The 20161-nt window shown below is 44.8% G+C and overlaps 1 protein-coding gene across 1 annotated transcript; it reads left to right on the top strand.

Annotated features, from left to right (window-relative positions):
* Positions 1-1524: 1524 nt before the first annotated feature.
* LOC311526877 (uncharacterized protein) lies at positions 1525-6383 on the top strand (the record flags this gene model as incomplete). The annotated part of the gene is made up of 3 exons (XM_084640345.1): positions 1525-2080; positions 2668-2959; positions 6350-6383. 3 exons carry the CDS (start codon positions 1525-1527, stop codon positions 6381-6383), a joined length of 882 nt encoding a protein of 293 aa, XP_084496471.1.
* Between the last annotated feature and the right edge of the window lie 13778 nt (positions 6384-20161).

The raw sequence follows: 20161 nt of genomic DNA, 5'->3' as shown, positions 1-20161 counted from the left end.
AGATCATCATAATACATACATAAAAGGAGACCAAATTAAAATTGCACAGGCAACCTTAATTCATGCATTTCCTAATTTTTAAGTGCTTGACTTTGCAACGTTAATAATGTTCTTTTAATATAGTTTTTTTTTGGTGTGCACATTTTTATATTATAATTGCTTTCCCCTCCCTGCACCCTTTGTAAGTGACCTGTCTTAGACTGCAAGTGGCAGGAACTGTGTTTTTGTATGTGTTTGTACAGTGGCTTGCATGATGGATCCCTGATCCTAATTACGGTCTCAATGCTACTGTAATATTAATAATAATTTTACTGTAGAAGAGTTTAATGGTAGTCTGTTGAAGTCAAAGAAAGTAGAACCACATCCTTTACCAAAGTCATCTTTTTTCTTTCTTTTACTAGGCTGTAGCTCAGGGCATGTCTACACTTACCTTCGGAGCAATCGATCCAGCAGGGGTCAATTTATCGTATCTAGTGAAGAAGAGATAAATCGACCGCTGAGCGGTCTCCTGTCGACTCTGGTACTCCACCGGAGCAAGAAGTGTAGGCGGAGTTGATGGGAGGGCGTCAGCAGTTGACCTACCGCAGTGAAGACACCGCGGTAAGTAGCTCTAAGTACGTTGACTTCAGCTACACTATTTTCATAGCTGAAGTTGCGTAACTTAGACTGACTTAGCTTGCCCCCGCCCAGTGTAGACCAGGCTTTACATTGCTCTGTTGCACATCCCCAAATTCCACACAGCTGTCTTCCTCAAGGCCACCGTTTCTGTAGCTAATATACAGAACAGTATTCTAGCTACAAATGTCCTTTTTAATAACCAATCTATCATACAGTTAGGACATAATTAATAAGTGACACATTTACTACCCTTGTACACGTAAATTACATTAAATGCTTGAGACATTAGATTGTTTTTAGAATATGGCATGGAATCACAATTTTCCTAGTTTAGATTATTCCTCAATCTTTCAGCTAAAGAGATCATTCCACTTAAATAATACTAACCTTGCAATAATATATCACCCACAAGCTGTTTCTTTCAGCACATTGCTTTTCCTCACTGCCTCTGTTCACGGAGTATAACACTGAAGCTTTATTTTGATTCCTCCCTACTAATTCAGATGTAAGTGTGAAACTCTTAGCCCTGGTCTATACTAGGACTTTAGGTCGAATTTAGCAACGTTAAATCGATTTAAACCTGCACCCGTCCACACAGTGAAGCCCTTTATTTCGACTTAAAGGGCTCTTAAAATCGATTTCCTTACTCCACCCCTGACAAGTGGATTAGCGCTTAAATCGACGTTCCCAGCTCGAATTTGGGGTACTGTGGACACAATTCGATGGTATTGGCCTCCGGGAGCTATCCCAGAGTGCTCCATTCTGACCGCTCTGGACAGCACTCTCAACTCAGATGCACTGGCCAGGTAGACAGGAAAAGAACCGCGAACTTTTGAATCTCATTTCCTGTTTGGCCAGCGTGGCAAGCTGCAGGTGACCATGCAGAGCTCATCAGCACAGGTGACCATGATGGAGTCCCAGAATCGCAAAAGAGCTCCAGCATGGACCGAACGGGAGGTACGGGATCTGATCGCTGTTTGGGGAGAGGAATCCGTGCTATCAGAACTCCGTTCCAGTTTTCGAAATGCCAAAACCTTTGTGAAAATCTCCCAGGGCATGAAGGACAGAGGCCATAACAGGGACCCGAAGCAGTGCCGCGTGAAACTGAAGGAGCTGAGGCAAGCCTACCAGAAAACCAGAGAGGCGAACAGCCGCTCTGGGTCAGAGCCCCAAACATGCCGCTTCTATGATGAGCTGCATGCCATTTTAGGGGGTTCAGCCACCACTACCCCAGCCGTGTTGTTTGACTCCTTCAATGGAGATGGAGGCAATACGGAAGTAGGTTTTGGGGACGAAGAAGATGATGAGGAGGAGGAGGTTGTAGATAGCTCACAGCAAGCAAGCGGAGAAACCGGTTTTCCCGACAGCCAGGAACTGTTTCTCACCCTAGACCTGGAGCCAGTACCCCCCGAACCCACCCAAGGCTGCCTCCTGGACCCAGCAGGCGGAGAAGGGACCTCTGGTGAGTGTACCTTTTAAAATGCTATACATGGTTTAAAAGCAAGCATGTGAAAGGATTACTTTGCCCTGGCATTTGCGGTTCTCCTAGATGTAGTCCTAAAGCCTTTGCAAAAGGTTTCTGGGGAGGGCAGCCTTATTTCGTCCTTCATGGTAGGACACTTTATCACTCCAGGCCAGTAACACATACTCGGGAATCACTGTAGAACAAAGCATTGCAGTGTATGTTTGCTGGCATTCAACCAAAATCCGTTCTTTCTCTCTCTGTGTTATCCTCAGGAGAGTGAGATATAATTCATGGTCACCTGGTTGAAATAGGGTGCTTTTCTTCAGGGACACTCAGTATAGCCCATTCCTGCTGGGCTGTTTGCCTGTGGCTGAACAGAAATGTTCCCCGCTGTTAGCCACAGGGAGGGGGGAAGGTTGAGGGGGTAGTCACGCGGTGGGAGGAGGCAAAATGCGACATTGTAACGAAAGCACATGTGCTATGTATGTAATGTTAACAGCAAGGTTTACCCTGAAAGAGTGTAGCGACTGTTTTATAAAATGTGTCTTTTTAAATACCGCTGTCCCTTTTTTTTTCTCCACCAGCTGCATGTGTTTCAATGATCACAGGATCTTCTCCTTCCCAGAGGCTAGTGAAGCTTAGAAAGAAAAAAAAACGCACTCGCGATGAAATGTTCTCCGAGCTCATGCTGTCCTCCCACACTGACAGAGCACAGACGAATGCGTGGAGGCAAATAATGTCAGAGTGCAGGAAAGCACAAAATGACCGGGAGGAGAGGTGGAGGGCTGAAGAGAGTAAGTGGCGGGCTGAAGAGAGTAAGTGGCGGGCTGAAGACAGGGCTGAAGCTCAAATGTGGCGGCAGTGTGATGAGAGGAGGCAGGATTCAGTGACGAGGCTGCTGCAGGACCAAACCAGAATGCTCCAGTGTATGGTTGAGCTGCAGCAAAGGCAGCTGGAGCACAGACTGTCACTGCTGCCCCTCTGTAACCAACCGCCCTCCTCCCCAAGTTCCATAGCCTCCACACCCAGACGCCCAAGAACGCGGTGGGGGGGCCTCCGGCCAACCAGCCACTCCACAACAGAGGATTGCCCAAAAAAAAGGAGGCTGTCATTCAATAAATTTTAAAGTTGTAAACTTTTAAAGTGCTGTGCTTAAAGTGCTGTGTGGCATTTTCCTTCCCTCCTCCACCACCCCTCCTGGGATACCTTGGTAGTCATCTCCCTATTTGTGTGATGAATGAATAACGAATGCATGACTGTGAAGCAGCAATGACTTTATTGCCTCTGCAAGCGGTGATTAAAGAGAGGAGGGGAGGGTGGTTAGCTTACAGGGAAGTAGAGTGAACCAAGGGGCGGGGGGTTTCATCAAGGAGAAACAAACAGAACTTTCACACTGTAGCCTGGCCAGTCATGAAACTGGTTTTCAAAGCTTCTCTGATGCGTACCGCGCCCTCCTGAGCTCTTCTAACCGCCCTGGTGTCTGGCTGCGCGTAACCAGCAGCTAGGCGATTTGCCTCAACCTCCCACCCCGCCATAAACGTCTCCCCCTTACTCTCACAGATATTGTGGAGCACACAGCAAGCAGTAATAACAGTGGGAATATTGGTTTCGCTGAGGTCTAAGCGAGTCAGTAAACTGCGCCAGCGCACCTTTAAACGTCCAAATGCACATTCTACCACCATTCTGCACTTGCTCAGCCTGTAGTTGAACAGCTCCTGACCACTGTCCAGGCTGCCTGTGTACGGCTTCATGAGCCATGGCATTAAGGGGTAGGCTGGGTCCCCAAGGATACATATAGGCATTTCAACATCCCCAACAGTTATTTTCTGGTCTGGGAAGAAAGTCCCTTCCTGCAGCTTTTGAAACAGACCAGAGTTCCTGAAGATGCGAGCGTCATGCACCTTTCCTGGCCATCCCACGTTGATGTTGGTGAAACGTCCCTTGTGATCCACCAGAGCTTGCAGCACTATCGAAAAGTACCCCTTGCGGTTTATGTACTCGCCGGCTTGGTGCTCTGGTGCCAAGATAGGGATATGGGTTCCGTCTATAGCCCCACCACAGTTAGGGAATCCCATTGCAGCAAAGCCATCCACTATGACCTGCACATTTCCCAGGGTCACTACCCTTGATATCAGCAGATCTTTGATTGCGTGAGCTACTTGCATCACAGCAGCCCCCACAGTAGATTTGCCCACTCCAAATTGATTCCCAACTGACCGGTAGCTGTCTGGCATTGCAAGCTTCCACAGGGCTATCGCCACTCGCTTCTCAACTGTGAGGGCTGCTCTCATCCTGGTATTCATGCGCTTCAGGGCAGGGGAAAGCAAGTCACAAAGTTCCATGAAAGTGCCCTTACGCATGCGAAAGTTTCGCAGCCACTGGGAATCGTCCCAGACCTGCAACACTATGCGGTCCCACCAGTCTGTGCTTGTTTCCCGAGCCCAGAATCGGCGTTCCACAGCATGAACCTGCCCCATTAGCACCATGATGCATGCATTGGCAGGGCCCATGCTTTCAGAGAAATCTGTGTCCATGTCCTGATCACTCACGGGACCGCGCTGACGTCGCCTCCTCGCCCGGTATCGCGTTGCCATGTTCTGGTGCTGCATATACTGCTGGATAATGCGTGTGGTGGTTGATGTGCTCCTAATTGCCAAAATGAGCTCAGCGGCCTCCATGCTTGCCTTGGTATGGCGTCCGCACAGAAAAAAGGTGCGGAACGATTGTCTGCCGTTGCTCTGACGGAGGGAGGGGCGACTGACGACACGGCTTACAGGGTTGGCTTCAGGGAGCTAAAATCAACAAAGGGTGTGCCTGTATATCAAGGAGTATTTCAGGCAGGACTGCACGGAGGGTTCCAATAAGAAATGGTGCACCAAAGTTATCGTTGTTATTGGAACACGGAGGTTAGCCTGGCCTCTGATTGATACATGGCTAGATTAACCTCGCTGCGCCTTCTCTGTGACTGACTGCAGTGTGATCTAGACAGGGGAGGAGGAAAATGAGTACAAAACAAATCTGGTCTATTTCTTGTTCTGACCCACTCCATCTATCCTTTACATCTTTGGCTGGCAGCAGACAAAAAAGGCGCGAAATGATTGTCTGCCCTTGCTTTCACGGGGGGAGGGAGGGTGGGAACGGGGTCCTGACGATATGTACCCAGAACCACCCGCGACAATGTTTTAGCCCCATCAGGCATTGGGATATCAACCCAGAATTCCAATGGGCAGCGGAGACTGCGGGAACTGTGGGATAGCTACCCACAGTGCAACGCTCCGGAAGTCGACGCTTGCCTCGGTACTGTGGAAGCGCTCCGCCGAGTTAATGCACTTAATGCACTTAGAGCATTTTCTGTGGGGACACACACACTCGAATATATAAAACCGATTTCAAAAAAACCGACTTCTATAAATACGACCTAATTTCGTAGTGTAGACATATAAAGACATATAAGACAATAAATTGCTTTGCATTTGTTCAAAGCCTAATGTGTCTATTTGTTCAAATCAACTCTCCGGATAAAATGGAATTCAGTCTGAGATGTTCTGACCCCATCCTCCAGCCCACACTGACACGTTCATACAGCCATACATCCTGGATGCATGCGTGCGTGCACATGTGCTGAAGAACAACTGAGACGTTTAAACAATGAACAGGAAAATCACAATGAGATAGACTCAGTGGGCCAGATTTTACGGTCCTTAAATAGGTATGCAGTGGGTGTGAAGAGGGTGCGGGAGCCTTCCCCCACCTTCCTGCATAGTTCATATAAGGGCGAGGCAGAATTGCAGGCCCTACACTGCTCTGTCCCTACTCCCCTAAGAGGGCAGGACGGAATGGGACTAATATAGAGGAGAATAGGCTGCACTCCGCAAGAGACGTAGTAGTGTGTATACTCCTCAGTGCTCCAGGTAGTTTCAGGAGATGTGCCACCTGGAGCGATGCATCTCTGCACCATTCTGAGCAGTGAGTAAAATGGTACAATCTGGGCTATGTACAGAACTCTAAATAAATGTCTGCTCAGAATACATCAGAATGTTAAAGCAACCTCACATACAGCTAATTAATTTATCAGTGAACACAGGGCTATTTACATAAGTGACAGCCATATTTATTTTTTTCTAGTTCATTGCAAATCTCATGCCTTGTAAAATATGTGAATTAGACTTTTAAAAAAATGTGTGCTGTGATTAATTGCTTAACTTTTCTTACCTGCAATAAGATGTGTTTGATTATTTAAGGGCCTCTTTTTTGTTTGCATTACAGAAATGCAGGTCCTCAGCTGGGTAAATCAGCATAATTCTATGGAAGTTGGTTAACAGCTTCTGGCCCAGTTTTTGTTTCCCAGCTATACAGATTCACTCCAGGTAGAAATTTAGAGTTTCAGCTCATAAAGAAATCGAATTCCAGAATGACCTGTTAAACTCTTTTTAAGTTAGGGGAATACCAGCTGTTTTTAAACTGATACATTTTCTTTGTGACAATAGTTCTGATGCTCCTCTCTTACCTGTTCTACAGTAGTGTGACGTAATTGACCTCCGTGGAGTTACTCCTGCTTTACACCAACATTCTGGCAAATCCGGACCCCTTTTCTTTAATAAGTAAAGGCCTGCTCCTGTTCCCAAGAACATCTTGTTTACAGGTACAGGACTGGGCTCACCTCTTTTATCACAGCAATAAGCAATGCAAAATCTGCACAGGACACTTAAATACAATACACAGTGAAGCAGGACAAGTCAACCACAAATAGTTAAAATAGCAAAGTATTTGTCCACTCTCATCAGACTCCAGCTATGTCTCAACTTCACAGCAGCAGACTGTATCCATAAAAACATTCCCTGTTACTGTTCCTCAGATAGAGACCTTACTTGGAAAAAGGCACTAGAAGTGATTGGTCTGGGAAGGCAACCAGAATAAGCACCTACAAGGGAAATAAGTATTTAACTACTACATGAGACACTGGTTAGGGGCATGGTCCTACAAAGTGTTGGGATATTATTTATCCCTTTTTGTTCACCTCAGTCACTGAACCGTTCCCAAGACCAATTCTTTTGTGTAAAAGGCCCATACTAGTGACTATTGCAATTACCCATGTTGTGTGTGAAGATCTGCTGGATGATGTCACAGCCTGCTGCACTTTAAATATACAGAGCTTGATCCTCCACAGGCCTGAACTGGTGTAAGTCACACACAAACAAGAAACCCCTGGAGTCACACACAGCATAAAACTGGTATGGCAGATGGAGAATCAGGCCCATAAAGTCTGCTTCTGATCTCACAGTAGTTTGTAATAGTATGGGACAGATTCTCCACTCACGCTGGTGTAAATCAGGAGTAGCGTCCCTGAAATCAGTAGTTACACCCATGTGAAATTGATGTAATTGACAGAAGAATCAGGCCAGTGTCACTCCATTGACCAAAGGAAGTTCATCCTGATTGACACCAGTGTAAGATCAGACTCAGAACCAGGGCCCAATTCACGACATGGCTTTCTACCCTGCAGCAGCTGAAAGTCCCCCCAAAAGCAGTGCACAGAAGTGCAAGCTGACTGCAGCTCACACTGGCCACAGAAGGCACCAATATGAGCAACTGGGAATGGAGCAGGAGCAGGCATTAAGTTAAACAGGGATATAGACAACAGCACAAGGAGTGCTCATGGCTGATGGGCCAGATTCAGGGCTGCTGGGTGTCCTATACTGTGCATGACACTCACTCAGCCGGTGGCCCTGTACCACATTTTTGCAGCACTGCTGGATCACAGGGGGGAAGCAGCAGCCTAGAAGTGCAGGTGGCACCAACAGCAGCAGCCAAAGGGAGAGGCCCAGTCCTGACACCAGGCTCCCGCAGCACCATCCCAGTCAGCCAGCCCCACAGCCTCAGGTCCCTCCCCAACTTCTACTTTAGACATCCAGACTGAGCACATCTTAACCCCCACTTTAACCATCAGCACCCCACGCAGCCTTCCCCCCAACCCCAAAAGCACCTCCGCTCCCAGGTTATCCCCCAACCACTCAGCCTACAGCTTACCCACTCAGCCCCTGCAGAGACCCCCTCGCCCCCACAGTTTACCCACCAGACGTTTGGCTTCCCCCCCTCCACCCAACAGCCCACCAGGCAGCCACCAATGTTCCCCCCAGATCCCCATGCAGCTTCCAACTGCCTGCCTCATGACAGGAAGCTATCCAGCATCCCCAGACATCCTACAGAAATTCTAGACTCTCTCCAGCACCCACCCCTCTACCCAGCACCCCAGGCACCTTCCAGCACTCTCCTACCTTCAGACACAGTACCGCTGACCTCCGCCCACATCCCAGTGCCACACCCCCAACACCCTCTTGGCCTCCACTGGCTATTCTACCATCCACCCTAGCCATAGCTGACAAATCTGGGGCAGCTCCTTGTCCTTCCCCTGCCATTGCTTGGGCAGGAAGTGTTGACCATAAACAGAAGGTTTTGGTCAAAGGCATATGGTTCAGAAATACACAAATTAACTCATGATATGGTTGCCGATTTGTTCCGTTCTGAGGTGCTGCTTTGTTCTCCTGTCAGTCACGCCCTCTGCCTTGCTGGAGGTCTCTCTGGACTGACCGCTGATGACGCCATGCTGCGTGTACTGTGTGCTGGGTAATAACATGAGAGGACCCTTTATTCAGAGAGCTAACTACAGAGGTGCTGCCATTTCAGCTCCCATCCCAGCCACTGCACACACGCACGCGCACACACACACAGACTGAACTGCTGGTGCCTCCTCCAATCTCTTCCCTCCTGCACCTGTGCACCTCCCTCCAAGTTCAGGGTCGGTTGCTACACCCAGGGTCAGTGTCTACCGGGAAAGAACTCTCCCCATGGATCTCACCCCTCCAGTAGAGCAGGGGGGTTGCCACCTGTGCTGCACTGTGGAGCCTATAGAGGGAGGGCAGAGGCAGGTGGGTGGGGAGCAGGAAGTGGGCTGCCTGCACTGGCGTGAGACAGAGAACATGCGTATCGTCGCCACTCACGCCCCATGGTGGCACCTACGAAAGGAAATACAGGCGGAAGCTGAATTATCTGTTCCCTGGAGCCCTCTCCACGGGCAGGAAAGGCCTCTTAAGCCTGCTGTGAAACTGGCCTTCTGTGTTTTCATTGGGGGTTACATATAGCCCCAGTCTTCTAGAGTTAACAGCAGAGTCTAATGACTGTCGCACATACTGCACCTATACTCAAGAGAACTTGGATCCCATGAAGGTTGGGAGCACAACAAGGCTAACAGTGTTTTAATGTGTGGTTTATCTTAATCAATTTTGATTTGGCCCACGTGTTTGCAGGAATTGTTTTATACAACCATGAGTGATACATCAATAGTGTCAGCCCATTAACATTATTGAAAAACTCAGCAGAATAATAACTGAAGATTTGAAAATTAATGAACTTGTCTATGCTGGGATTTTTTGGACTGGTATAGCTGCACCTGACTGTAGAAACACTGCAGCAGTGTAAAAAGTCATTCGCACAGGCACAGATGTGGTTTACCGCACTTTGAAACTGGGTTAATTCAGTCACTTTTTCCATCTTAGCAGTGTATCTACAATAGGGGTTTGCACCAGTTCAACTACATCAGTTCAAAAAATTCCCAGTGTAGACACCCCCTTTAATATTCTTAACGTTCAGTGCAGGTGTGAAAGTAGAAGTAAAACAGCATGTTTCATTCTAAGGCAGTCAGATATGAAATACGCATTCATAAGGGGGCACTGGAAGTTGCTATATGAGTTTCTGATAGTCTCCATAGCAATGAAAAAGCATACCAATAAGAGAAACCACACAGAGGATACAAGCCAGAGATATGTCTCCTTGCCAGCAACAGAGCTGTGTTGGACTAAAAGAGCTGCATAGAAAATCTAAAGCTACATTCCTTGCATTCTCCGCAGGTAAGGTAATTTATATGTCATAAAATGACTACACTAAAGACAAATAATAAACAACATGAGGAAACCCTGTTATTGAGCATAAAACTATAAACACTTTAAATGAACTGTAAATATGTATATACATATTTGTGCACGTTATATATTACACACACAAAAACTACCATTGCAGAGTTAAGCACTCAGAAGTTAGGAACTGCTAGAATTAAGATTGCCGGTGCAACCTTAATACAGCCTTCCCCCATGCGTATGTATTCTGATGCAGTATTTTATTACTGATCACCTTCTATTTTTTCCCATGGAACCCTGTCTCATTCAGTGCACAGACTGAACAGTGCTCACTTAATGAGCAGCTATTCGATCTTTTCTTTTCTCCTCAGTGTTCAGTGTGTGGCCCCATGTTCTATTTTATACACACCATTCAAGCCCTGCTCTGAAGACAGAATTATTAATTTCCTCATGAGCTCGTCCATGGCACTCATCACTACAGAATCTGAGTGGTTTGCGAACATTGATTAATCTTCACACCACCACTGTGAAGTGAAGGGCTGGTATAATCCCCATTTTACACATGGGGAACTGAGGCACAGAGCTTAAATTCAAATTTTTCCACTAATTTGGGGTGCCGAGGACCTGAAATTTCTGAGTACTTAGCATTGTGTTGCACTTTATCTGTTCAAAGAACATTTCACAGCTGGGAATGCCCAGCACTTCTGCAAATCAGACCCCAGGCTACCAAACTGCACACCCAGAAAATGAGGAATGCACAATTAGTGAGAGACCTGTGGAAAGTTTTGATTTACTTGCCCAGCATTACGTTTGAACACTATGGAAGAAGCAGGGAAAGAATCCAGTTCTCCAAGGCAATATTCAACTGCCTTCACCAGGACCGTCTTTTCTCTTCCTGAAATCTCCTGCCTCATTCACAGTTCACCTTCCATCTTCTGCTACAAGTGAAGCAGGGTTCCTACAGTCAAGGATCTCCTTCACTGCATAACCCTGATTCATGCACAGACTAGATCCTGTGGATGGAGCTGTGGAAAAAACAGTATGTGAGAATGTAATGAAAGCCAGTATCCTAATCCACATGCACAAGGGCACCATATTAAGGTTTTACAGGCAATCTTAATTCTGGCATTTCCTAACTTTTGGGTGCATGACTTTGGGACCTTGATAACGTTCTTTTAACATAGTTTTTGTGTGTCATTTGCTAGGTTTTAAAAAGAAAGCAAACTGAGATTCCCCCTCCCACATCACTCTGAAATTCCATCATGTAACATAGTATTGATACCTATGTGGCTCACTAGCAGGTTTGGAAGCTTCACATCTCTTCCACAGACTTCTGCCACTTGACCTAACAGAGTAATTCACAGCAGTAGAAAGTTGTCATCCACTAAGTGGACCAGCACTCGACACACTTTGCCAGTGGGTTTTTCACTTTTGTGAAGAGCAGAAGAATAGTGAGGCCCTGTCTTGGGTGCCATTCCAGGCTCTGGAGGGGAACATACTTTAGTAGGCACCGACTTTTGCCAATTCCCCCGAACCTTGATCCTTCTGTCCTGTCCTTCCTTGTTTTAGTCCCATTCTCTTTACCTACCCAGTCCCAATTTCCATCCCTCAGGCTTCTCATCCCAGTCCCCGTTTCCTTTCTGAGCGAGTCTCGCTCTTAGAATCCCGATTCCCTGCCTATTCCCAGTCTCTCCCCATCCCCCCAGTCCCACTCTCCCTGCCTGGTTCCTAGTCCCAGTCTCCTGGTCCAGCCAGTCCTAGCCCTCTCTCCTCCTCCAGCTTCCAGTTCCAGTCCCCTCCCCATTCTCTCTGTGGACCAACAGGTCTTGAATCTGTGTTTGCAGTCCCCAGGCAATCTTTGTATGCCAGCCCAACGGCTTGCTAGTAAGTAGTGAGCTGAGTGGGTAATGGAACCCTGGCTCTACCAGAGGCATCATCCATGTGAGTCCTGCTTAGAGGAGTGCCTGACCCCATCAATTCACCCAGCTGCACTGTTCAAGCTGGAAGGAGACACAGGAAGTTGTCTGTGCAGCTGGATTTATTCCTGGACGTCTGCTCCATTGGACCTGACTTCTGAGCCTTGTTCTCCTGACTTGTTCCTGCTTCTCTGCCTTGCTCCAGGTTCCTGTTTCCCTGACCTGTTTCTGCCTTGTTCCTGATCTGACCTTTGGCTTGACTCTCTGATGCTGGCTCTGACCTTTGGCTTGACCCCCGACTCTGATTCTGACCACTAGTGGTGACAGCCCAAGCTCTAGTCTCCTTGCCCTACCAGGTTTAGCTTCCCCTCCAACTCCCAGCATCCCCATCTCCCAGTACATGTCTCTTTGCCCAGTCAGTCACAGTTTCTCTCCCACCCCAGTTTCAATGGACTTCTTGACCCAATCTACTCCTTTCCCTCTCTCTGCTCTGGCTTTTGTCCCCTTTGCATTCTAATCAGATGGTGTCCTCCTCCACACTGGCTGGGCACTAGCAGGCAGGTCATAGAGAGCACAGGAGAGACAAGCTCCCTTCTCTTGGTTTCAGGGCTTGGTCCCACCCCAGGCTAGAGCAGCCATTACAAGTAAAGTCACAGTCGCCCTGTGGGGATGGCATATGTACTGTCCAGCCACGGGAAGCAGCTATGAGGGGATGAAGCAAGCTCGGCTGCTCTGTGGGAATGAGGCACGTGTGGACTAGTCATCACTAGGAACTGTGAGAAGCTTGAGCATGTTGAGTGAGGATGGAATCTTCAGAGTCTTTAGCTGCTAAAACTGAAGAAGTCTTTCCTGAGCACGTGTGAACTGTGAGTGTTCCAAGGCTTATAAACTTGGCCAGAGTTTTACAAGGATTGCTGACACAAAGAGCCTCTGCCAGTTTTCAAGTCCCTACTCCAAAGTATGGGGGCTCTTCAGCTTTGCAAAGCAAAGATCACCATATTTATTTTTTTAACGTGAGCAAAACAATGTATTTTTCCCTCATCGTATTTGTGGAAATGGCTGAACTGTGTTGGCTAAAGCTATCAATCAATCAGTCAAAAAAAAAAAATCATGCTGAGGCAGGCGGTTGACATGGAAAATTTCAGCCTGAGCAGTTTCAAGTCTGGCAAAGTTACAAGCAAGTGAGAACAGGGTTTTATAACCTTAATAAGAGGCGGTGCTACTGGTCTTGCCTATAATATATGTCTTACATACGTTTGCAATTTCTTTTGCTGATAATTATAAATACAGAAAGTAAATTCCAATTTTCCTATTTGACCCACCTCAGCCCATTGATTGGCTGATTTATTTTAGGTGTCACAGCAGAGACGGGTCATGAGCAGACATTCGGGAGAGGTGAGTGGTTTTACAGATCAGTTCAAGGAAGGTGTATTCCATGCTTTAGGGGCAGCATGGAAAAAGGCCCTGAGATGTTTGCAGGACAAGCTGCCAGGAGAGCTGTCCCTGGCAGAGTAGAGGCATGATAACAGGGAGAAGCAGGCAAATAGGGTCTTGAAGATGAGAACAGAAAGCGTGAACTTGCAGTGAAACAAGGTGGAAGAGAGTGGAGAGATTCAGAGGAGGGCTTTTAATTTAACTGCCCTTTAATTTAAATTGAATACATTGTACAGCATGAGTCAAACTTTTAGGGGATGTATTTTTAGCTCGGATTATTCCCATTCTCACTTTTGCAGGAATAAGTGGTGCCCACAAAGCTTGCACCCATGAAAACAGATTACGTGTCTGAGTACCTGACCTGAGTGTTCAGCCAGGTTAGTAAAGACACAAGTACTTACAGTGGCATATACAGTTCAATAGCAGGTATAAAAATACGGGGGCTAGCTTTGCAGACATAAATGGAACCCTCTAAATGGTGGCAACCTTTCTATGAAAAGAACATAAGAACAAAAAGATCACTAAAAATCAAGTGCTTCTCAAAAGTATATTAACATCTGTGAAAATACTGTACTAAGTGGCACCTTTCAGTTTAGGTGATTTCCACATCAGGCTGTATTCATCTTCCCCAGAGAATAAAAGATAAGTTGAAGTGGATATTTACAACAGCATGTGATGCAGGGAACTCCTGAGCTCTAGCAGGGGCTCTGAGACTGGTTCCCTCTGAGACTTACTCTCTCTGTCTTAGTCTCTATCTTTAAAGCGGGGGACAATAATACAGTTTTTGCTTTGCAGAGGTGTGGTGAAGATTAATTCATATTTCAAAAGCACTTTGAAGAGGTCATGTTTCTCCATCAGGTGCATCCTGAAAATTCACTCTTTCTGGCTGCTCATTAGTTGGCCAGTCCTGCTTTCATGCTACCCACCTCACAATCCTTTCATTTAGCCCCCATTACAATATAAAGACAAAATGTAACTGGAGAAGTAAACAAAGAAAACCTATTTGGAATTAACAAATCAATACACATGCCAAATACAACCACAATATCATTTAAATGTATGTGGTAATACACTCCCTCCCACACTGTGTGTATTTAAATGGGCCAGACAATATTCAATATGAGTGAGACTAACTCCAAGGGTAGTCACAGTAAAGTCAATGAGACTACCCATGGAGTAAGCTGCTACTAAACTAGAATAATGCTATCAGACTCTGGCCCAAAGTACATAAGACATTAGCTAAAAACATACTCAAACAACAAAGACAAAAACAGGAACAGAAACAAACCAAAACCCCCTCAAATCAATAACCCATTAAGCTGCATGTGTTATTCTAAGCAGCTCCACATTCTTGCTGTAACCCTTGTTCTCCTTTCACTTTCTATTTATATATCTACCCACACAAGGTCACCTGGTTATTGAGCACCTTTCAGTTTCCTCCCATTTTTCTCATATCCATTGGCTGTGTCAGGGTCTCATTTAGATTCTAAACTCTGCGGGGCAGGGACCAGGTCTCCTGTCTGTTCTGTAAAGTGACTTGAACACTTTTGGGCCCTGTAAAACAAAAAATAAACAATGCTAATATGAATCGGACTTGGTCTAGCAAAGTGCTGAGAATATCCAGCAACCTTCGGAATAGAGAGCATTCAACACCTTGCAGAATTGGGGCTAAAAAGACAAAACAGAGCTGCTATTCCAGTTTTGTTCCACAGTTTTGTATAGAGCATGATCTCTCTGTTGTAAAAATGTACTGCAACATCATTTATCATCTTAACAGTGAAAATAAATAATGTCAGCACTTACTGAAAAACAAGGAAGGATGTTCAGCTGCTTTTGCAGGGGAAAAATCCTATTTTATAAGTTGTTTGAATGAGATTTGATTGAAATTAAATTCTCTAGATTCTTGTGAGCTTTTTGTAAAAAAAAATGTAATTGCCCTTTAATTCTTTTGGCAATTTGGTTTAATTCAGTTTATTTGATTTATTAGCTGAAGTATGTGATTCTGACAGAAAGGGTGATGGGCACACCTGCAAATTCTGAACAGTGTTTGCCAAGCCAGTAGAGCCCAGTTGAAAAACAGCATTTTCTGATGTGGCATTGGAAAACAAGGAAGACCTCATGAAACCAGCGGGATTGGGAGAATCCAGCTAGAACTCATTGGGATTGTTATAAGGGCACCCCCTAGAACCTACTTCAAAGAAGACATAGGGTAAAACTCAGCCCTGGTGTAAGCAAGCTCCACTCCACTGAAGTCAATAGTTCTAAATCTACTTATACCAGACATGAATTAGCCCCCTACTCTAGAATTGAGACCCAATTTGCACTCAGAACTCCCACTGACTTTGCAAGATCAGAGCTTAATTAGCAAGAAAGACCGCATCCATGTTCCCTACCTCACTCTGCCTTCCCCCATCACTATTTTCAAATGGTAAAACTAATCCTCCATTTTCAAGGTTAGGGTGAAAACGTGGATTTTATTTTCTGCACCTCATTAAGCAATTTTGACATTGATTTATTTGGACTTGTGAGCGCTCAGAACTTCTGAAGGTAGACCCTAGTTGTCTCAGATTGATCACCCAAAACCTGAGATATCAGTGGCCACTTTTGAAAATGTCAGTCTCAGTGCTTAAGAGATGTTGAAACCAGCCATGTTGCTTAATTTTGTTCTTCCATGTGTCAGCATGGTACAATTAGTTACTTCTGAGCCCAACGAGCCATACCTGAACCAGTGAGTGTGATGAGTCATCAGAGGCAATTACCTGCAGGTCTTATGATAGGTCCCATAACATTCAATCAGGGTCCAGCCAATCCACAGGTGAGGACCCCCCCAGGTGATCCAAGACAGGTACATAAGCTCCTAAGAGAACCAGTCTCTCTAGTTTGCTCAGTGTTACTACCTGGCTGGGAGCACTCCCATTGCCTATAGTTCTGACAGTCAGCTAGCTGCCTGCTGACTCTAACACATGGAGAACCATTTACCCAATTTCAATCAGCTGTGGGTTTGAAGAAAGAGCTACTAAAACATGGAATTTACTTTCTGATAAATAAACTGGCTCCCAGCACTTTGTAATTCTAAAGCAGACATTATTCTAAAACTGATTTTTGAAAAGATATTATGCCTTCTGAGGAGCTACCAAAATCAGTAGAACAGAAGCTGGTAAGCTGTGCAAGGTTAGCCCTTACTTATCATAACCTGCCCCATCCAAGGCAGAAAGGTCCATTTTAACAAGAACTGCCAAGATCTAAAGATGAATAGAGGTTGCAGGTGATGAACCCACCTGGAAAAAAAAAAGAAGTCCAAGTTAGACACTCAAATCAGAGGCCTCTTTTGAAAATGTTGGCCATAATTTTTTGTCAGACACAATGTAAAGCAGGGTTATCTCAACATTATTTTTATATTTCCTTTAGCAGGGCGTTTGGATCATATCACCTTCCACAGGATGCAACATTATTTAATCCTGTTTATCTTTCTATTCACATTTTTTCTTCTTCCACAAGAAAAGATTGGATTAGCCATGTAGTCATCCTAATGTCACAAGTATAGTCCCTGCTGCTGAAGGGAGCCTCTCTTCTATAATGGTCAAGAGCTCATTGGTAACACATGCCTCATTCTTCTGGATGACATGTACAGACACTTATATGCCAAATAAAAAAGAACAATGGAGAAAAATTGCTTGCAGTTGGTTTGGGCTGCCAAGAAAACAGACTGTATTATACAGGATGCCTGCCTGTGAAGCCAATTAATATGTACCACTTGGGGAGCATTTCAAAATGCATAGAATATGAAAACATAAACACCGCAAGAAGGCAAGCCAAAGTGAAGCAACACACCTCCACAGTAATAATACCTGTGATCACTATAGTACCTTTCATCCACACATCCAAAACTGACAGACTTCACAAATTCTGGACCAAATCTTGTGCATCTTTCTTACACAGGTTGTCCCATTTGCCATCTATGGAGTGATCCCTGTCCGTGTCTGTACTTAATCTATCCATCCTTTCATACAGCATTGTGCTTGCTTTATCCATTACTAAAATGCAGCCACCTCTCAAACAGAAGACATCAGACATTAAACATCACATAACTACACTCCACACCAGATCAGGGTAGAGTGAATACCTTCTCTAGTCAAAGCTACAGGGTATTATATTCAAGCCCCACTGTAGCCAAATACTTCCCATTAAAGTCAATGGGAGTTATTCAGATAGGCTCAGTCCAGCCCCCACTGAAGTCAATGGCTGTACTCCCACTGAATTCAATAGTACAGGTTGAGCCTACAGTGCCGCAGACAAGCAGGACCCAGGGAATTATAGCTTGGCAGAATTTAATCATGCAGTTGGAATCCCATGAAAACTGATTTTTCTTCAACCCCTCTTGTTCAATTTTAAATATTTTTATTTTTTAAACAAAAGAAAGGAAGAAAGTAGGAAAATGGGAAAAAGGTGAGGATAAATAAATATACTGTCAACAGGGATTAAAAACTAAGACACAGATAATTAAACATATTAACCAATTTTTGTGTCTACTGGGTACTCACAATAGAAGTGATACAACTCAAATTCTAAATGTAGTTGGGGATTTTAATAAGCTTGCAAATGAGAGAGTAAAGGGGGAAACAAACAAATTAATGTCATAGGGCCAAATTCTGATCTCAATTACAACTGAAAAGATTGCCAATGATGATAATGCTATTACTGCGAATTTATAATGATTTAATTGAGAGAAGAATCTACCCCACTACTTACCAGATATTACAGATTTCCACTTTGGATTTCACGTGGGTCAGGGATTCAGTCGACTGATTTGTTTGTAGAAGTTTTGCATTCTTGTATTGTTTATGATTTGGGGTTTTTTTGGCATAAGAGGGAAGAATTTTGTGCAGGTTCCTTTGTTGCGACCTGAAGAAATTGTTCAGTGTTCCCAGCAGAAGGAATTTCATGCCTACCGGGGTGCTGTCACTTTCCTTAAACAATGCATCCACCTTTTGCATATCAATTTAAGTCATGTGTTTTTCTACAGCTCCAAATTGCATGGCTCATTCTCTCCTGTATGACATCCCCAACAAATACTTCGATCTGTGACATGTTTCCTTCTGTGGGGATGGGGGGAATAATAAAAATCACATGCAATAACTGAAAGGCCAATACTTGGTATTTTGCTCTGATGATTATTAGAGAAGGATTGGAACAAAAACCTCTAGTCTGGGCTGCATTCAAACTGGATTCAGATCCAAATTTGCAAATTACTCATTTTTATAATGAGCTAAGCTAAAAACCCCAGCAACAAACACCCATGAAGTTTGAAGTTTCAGTCAATCTCTGTTCCAGGTTTGAAAACCAGCACATCTATAGTTAGCACAAGACTATTTTTTTCTGGTAAAGTGAAGGGGAAATGCAATGAAAAATCAGTAGCTGGGATAAATGAGACCAACAGCTAAATGCAGAGGCTTTTTATCTCTCAGCTCTGAGCTGAAAAACAGAAGTGAATCAATACCCTTGCTGTAAGAAGAAAAGGAGTACTTGTGGCACCTTAGAGACTAACCAATTTATTTGAGCATAAGCTTTTGTGAGCTACAGCTCACTTCATCAGATGCATACTGTGGAAACTGCAGAAGACATTATATACACAAAGACCATGAAACAATACCTCCTCCCACCCCACTCTCCTGCTGGTAATAGCTTATCTAACACGGCTGTTACCCTTGCTGTGAGGTCCAGAAGCAATTTTTTAAATGATGGCAGTTTGTAGTGGACAAAGACATTTTTCAGACGCAGTTGGCAAGATTAGTCACTGGTGTAAATTCACAGATATCAGTGGAGTTATTCTGGGGATGAATTGGACCCGTGGTAGCTGAAGGGGTTGGGATGGTCACGCCTAGTTCTTTACCAGTATCTTGGGGTTCTTTTCCTTCTGACACTCTTACCTTCAGAGTATGAATTCGGAGTATGCTGACTTACAGACTGGGATGTGGGCAGAACATTTGCCTCATGAGAGGATTCTTGAAAGAATGGGGTTAGCATCAGTTATAGGCAAAGTTTCTACATCTACACAATATTCAAGCCTTATAATCCTAACATCAAGGATCACACAACGCTGCTGCTTAATTGGAAATTAATGGTGATCCTCACTAATAGATTAGAAATATAAGGCTTTTTTGCCCCAGTCTTCCCACTGTTGCCACACTTGGTTCAGCTCTACTTGTGGTAAGGTTTCAGGGAATGTTGATTTGAAAGGGCTCTGAAGTTTTAAGCACAGTGTCACTTGACCCAACTCAGAACAGGTCTATACAACACAGTGCTTAAAGAGCCGGAGGCTGCTGGTACCTTATCTATACTAGCATTCACACCAGGGAGCTGATCCGGTGATAGACATGGTAGGAAATTTGGGGCACTAAAGTCGAGTGTAGACAAGATTAGAGTGATGAAATGGTAATATTAGAGAGCACAGAGACGCCGATTTCAGAGAAAAGGGTTTGAGGCTGGTGGAGTGGAGTTTGATTTCAAACAAATATTTACTGGTCTCTTTTCACCCATATTTTGGCCTGGCCTTCACTAGTCAAAATAAGTTTAAGCTATGGCTGGACAAATTCATCTTGCATAAATTATGAACTCACTGGAATTTTGTTGGTCCAGTTTGTCAGTTCTGATCTGAACATTGGTTTGTTTTCACCAAAGACAACCTAGTTAAAAAGAAAAACAAGAACAATTTGGGGAGGGAAAGAAAAAGAAGAAGAAAAGAGGTGAAACAGTGCAGGGAAAATTCAAAAAGAGTGAAAAACACAGAGCAGAGAGGAGGAGGAGGAGGAGAAACTATC

This window comes from Lepidochelys olivacea (assembly GCF_965140295.1).
Source record: "Lepidochelys olivacea isolate rLepOli2 genome assembly, chromosome: 10".
Classification (NCBI taxonomy): domain Eukaryota; kingdom Metazoa; phylum Chordata; order Testudines; family Cheloniidae; genus Lepidochelys; species Lepidochelys olivacea.
The sequence above is the reverse complement of the archived record's forward strand: the minus strand, read 5'-3'. Positions and strand labels throughout refer to the sequence as shown.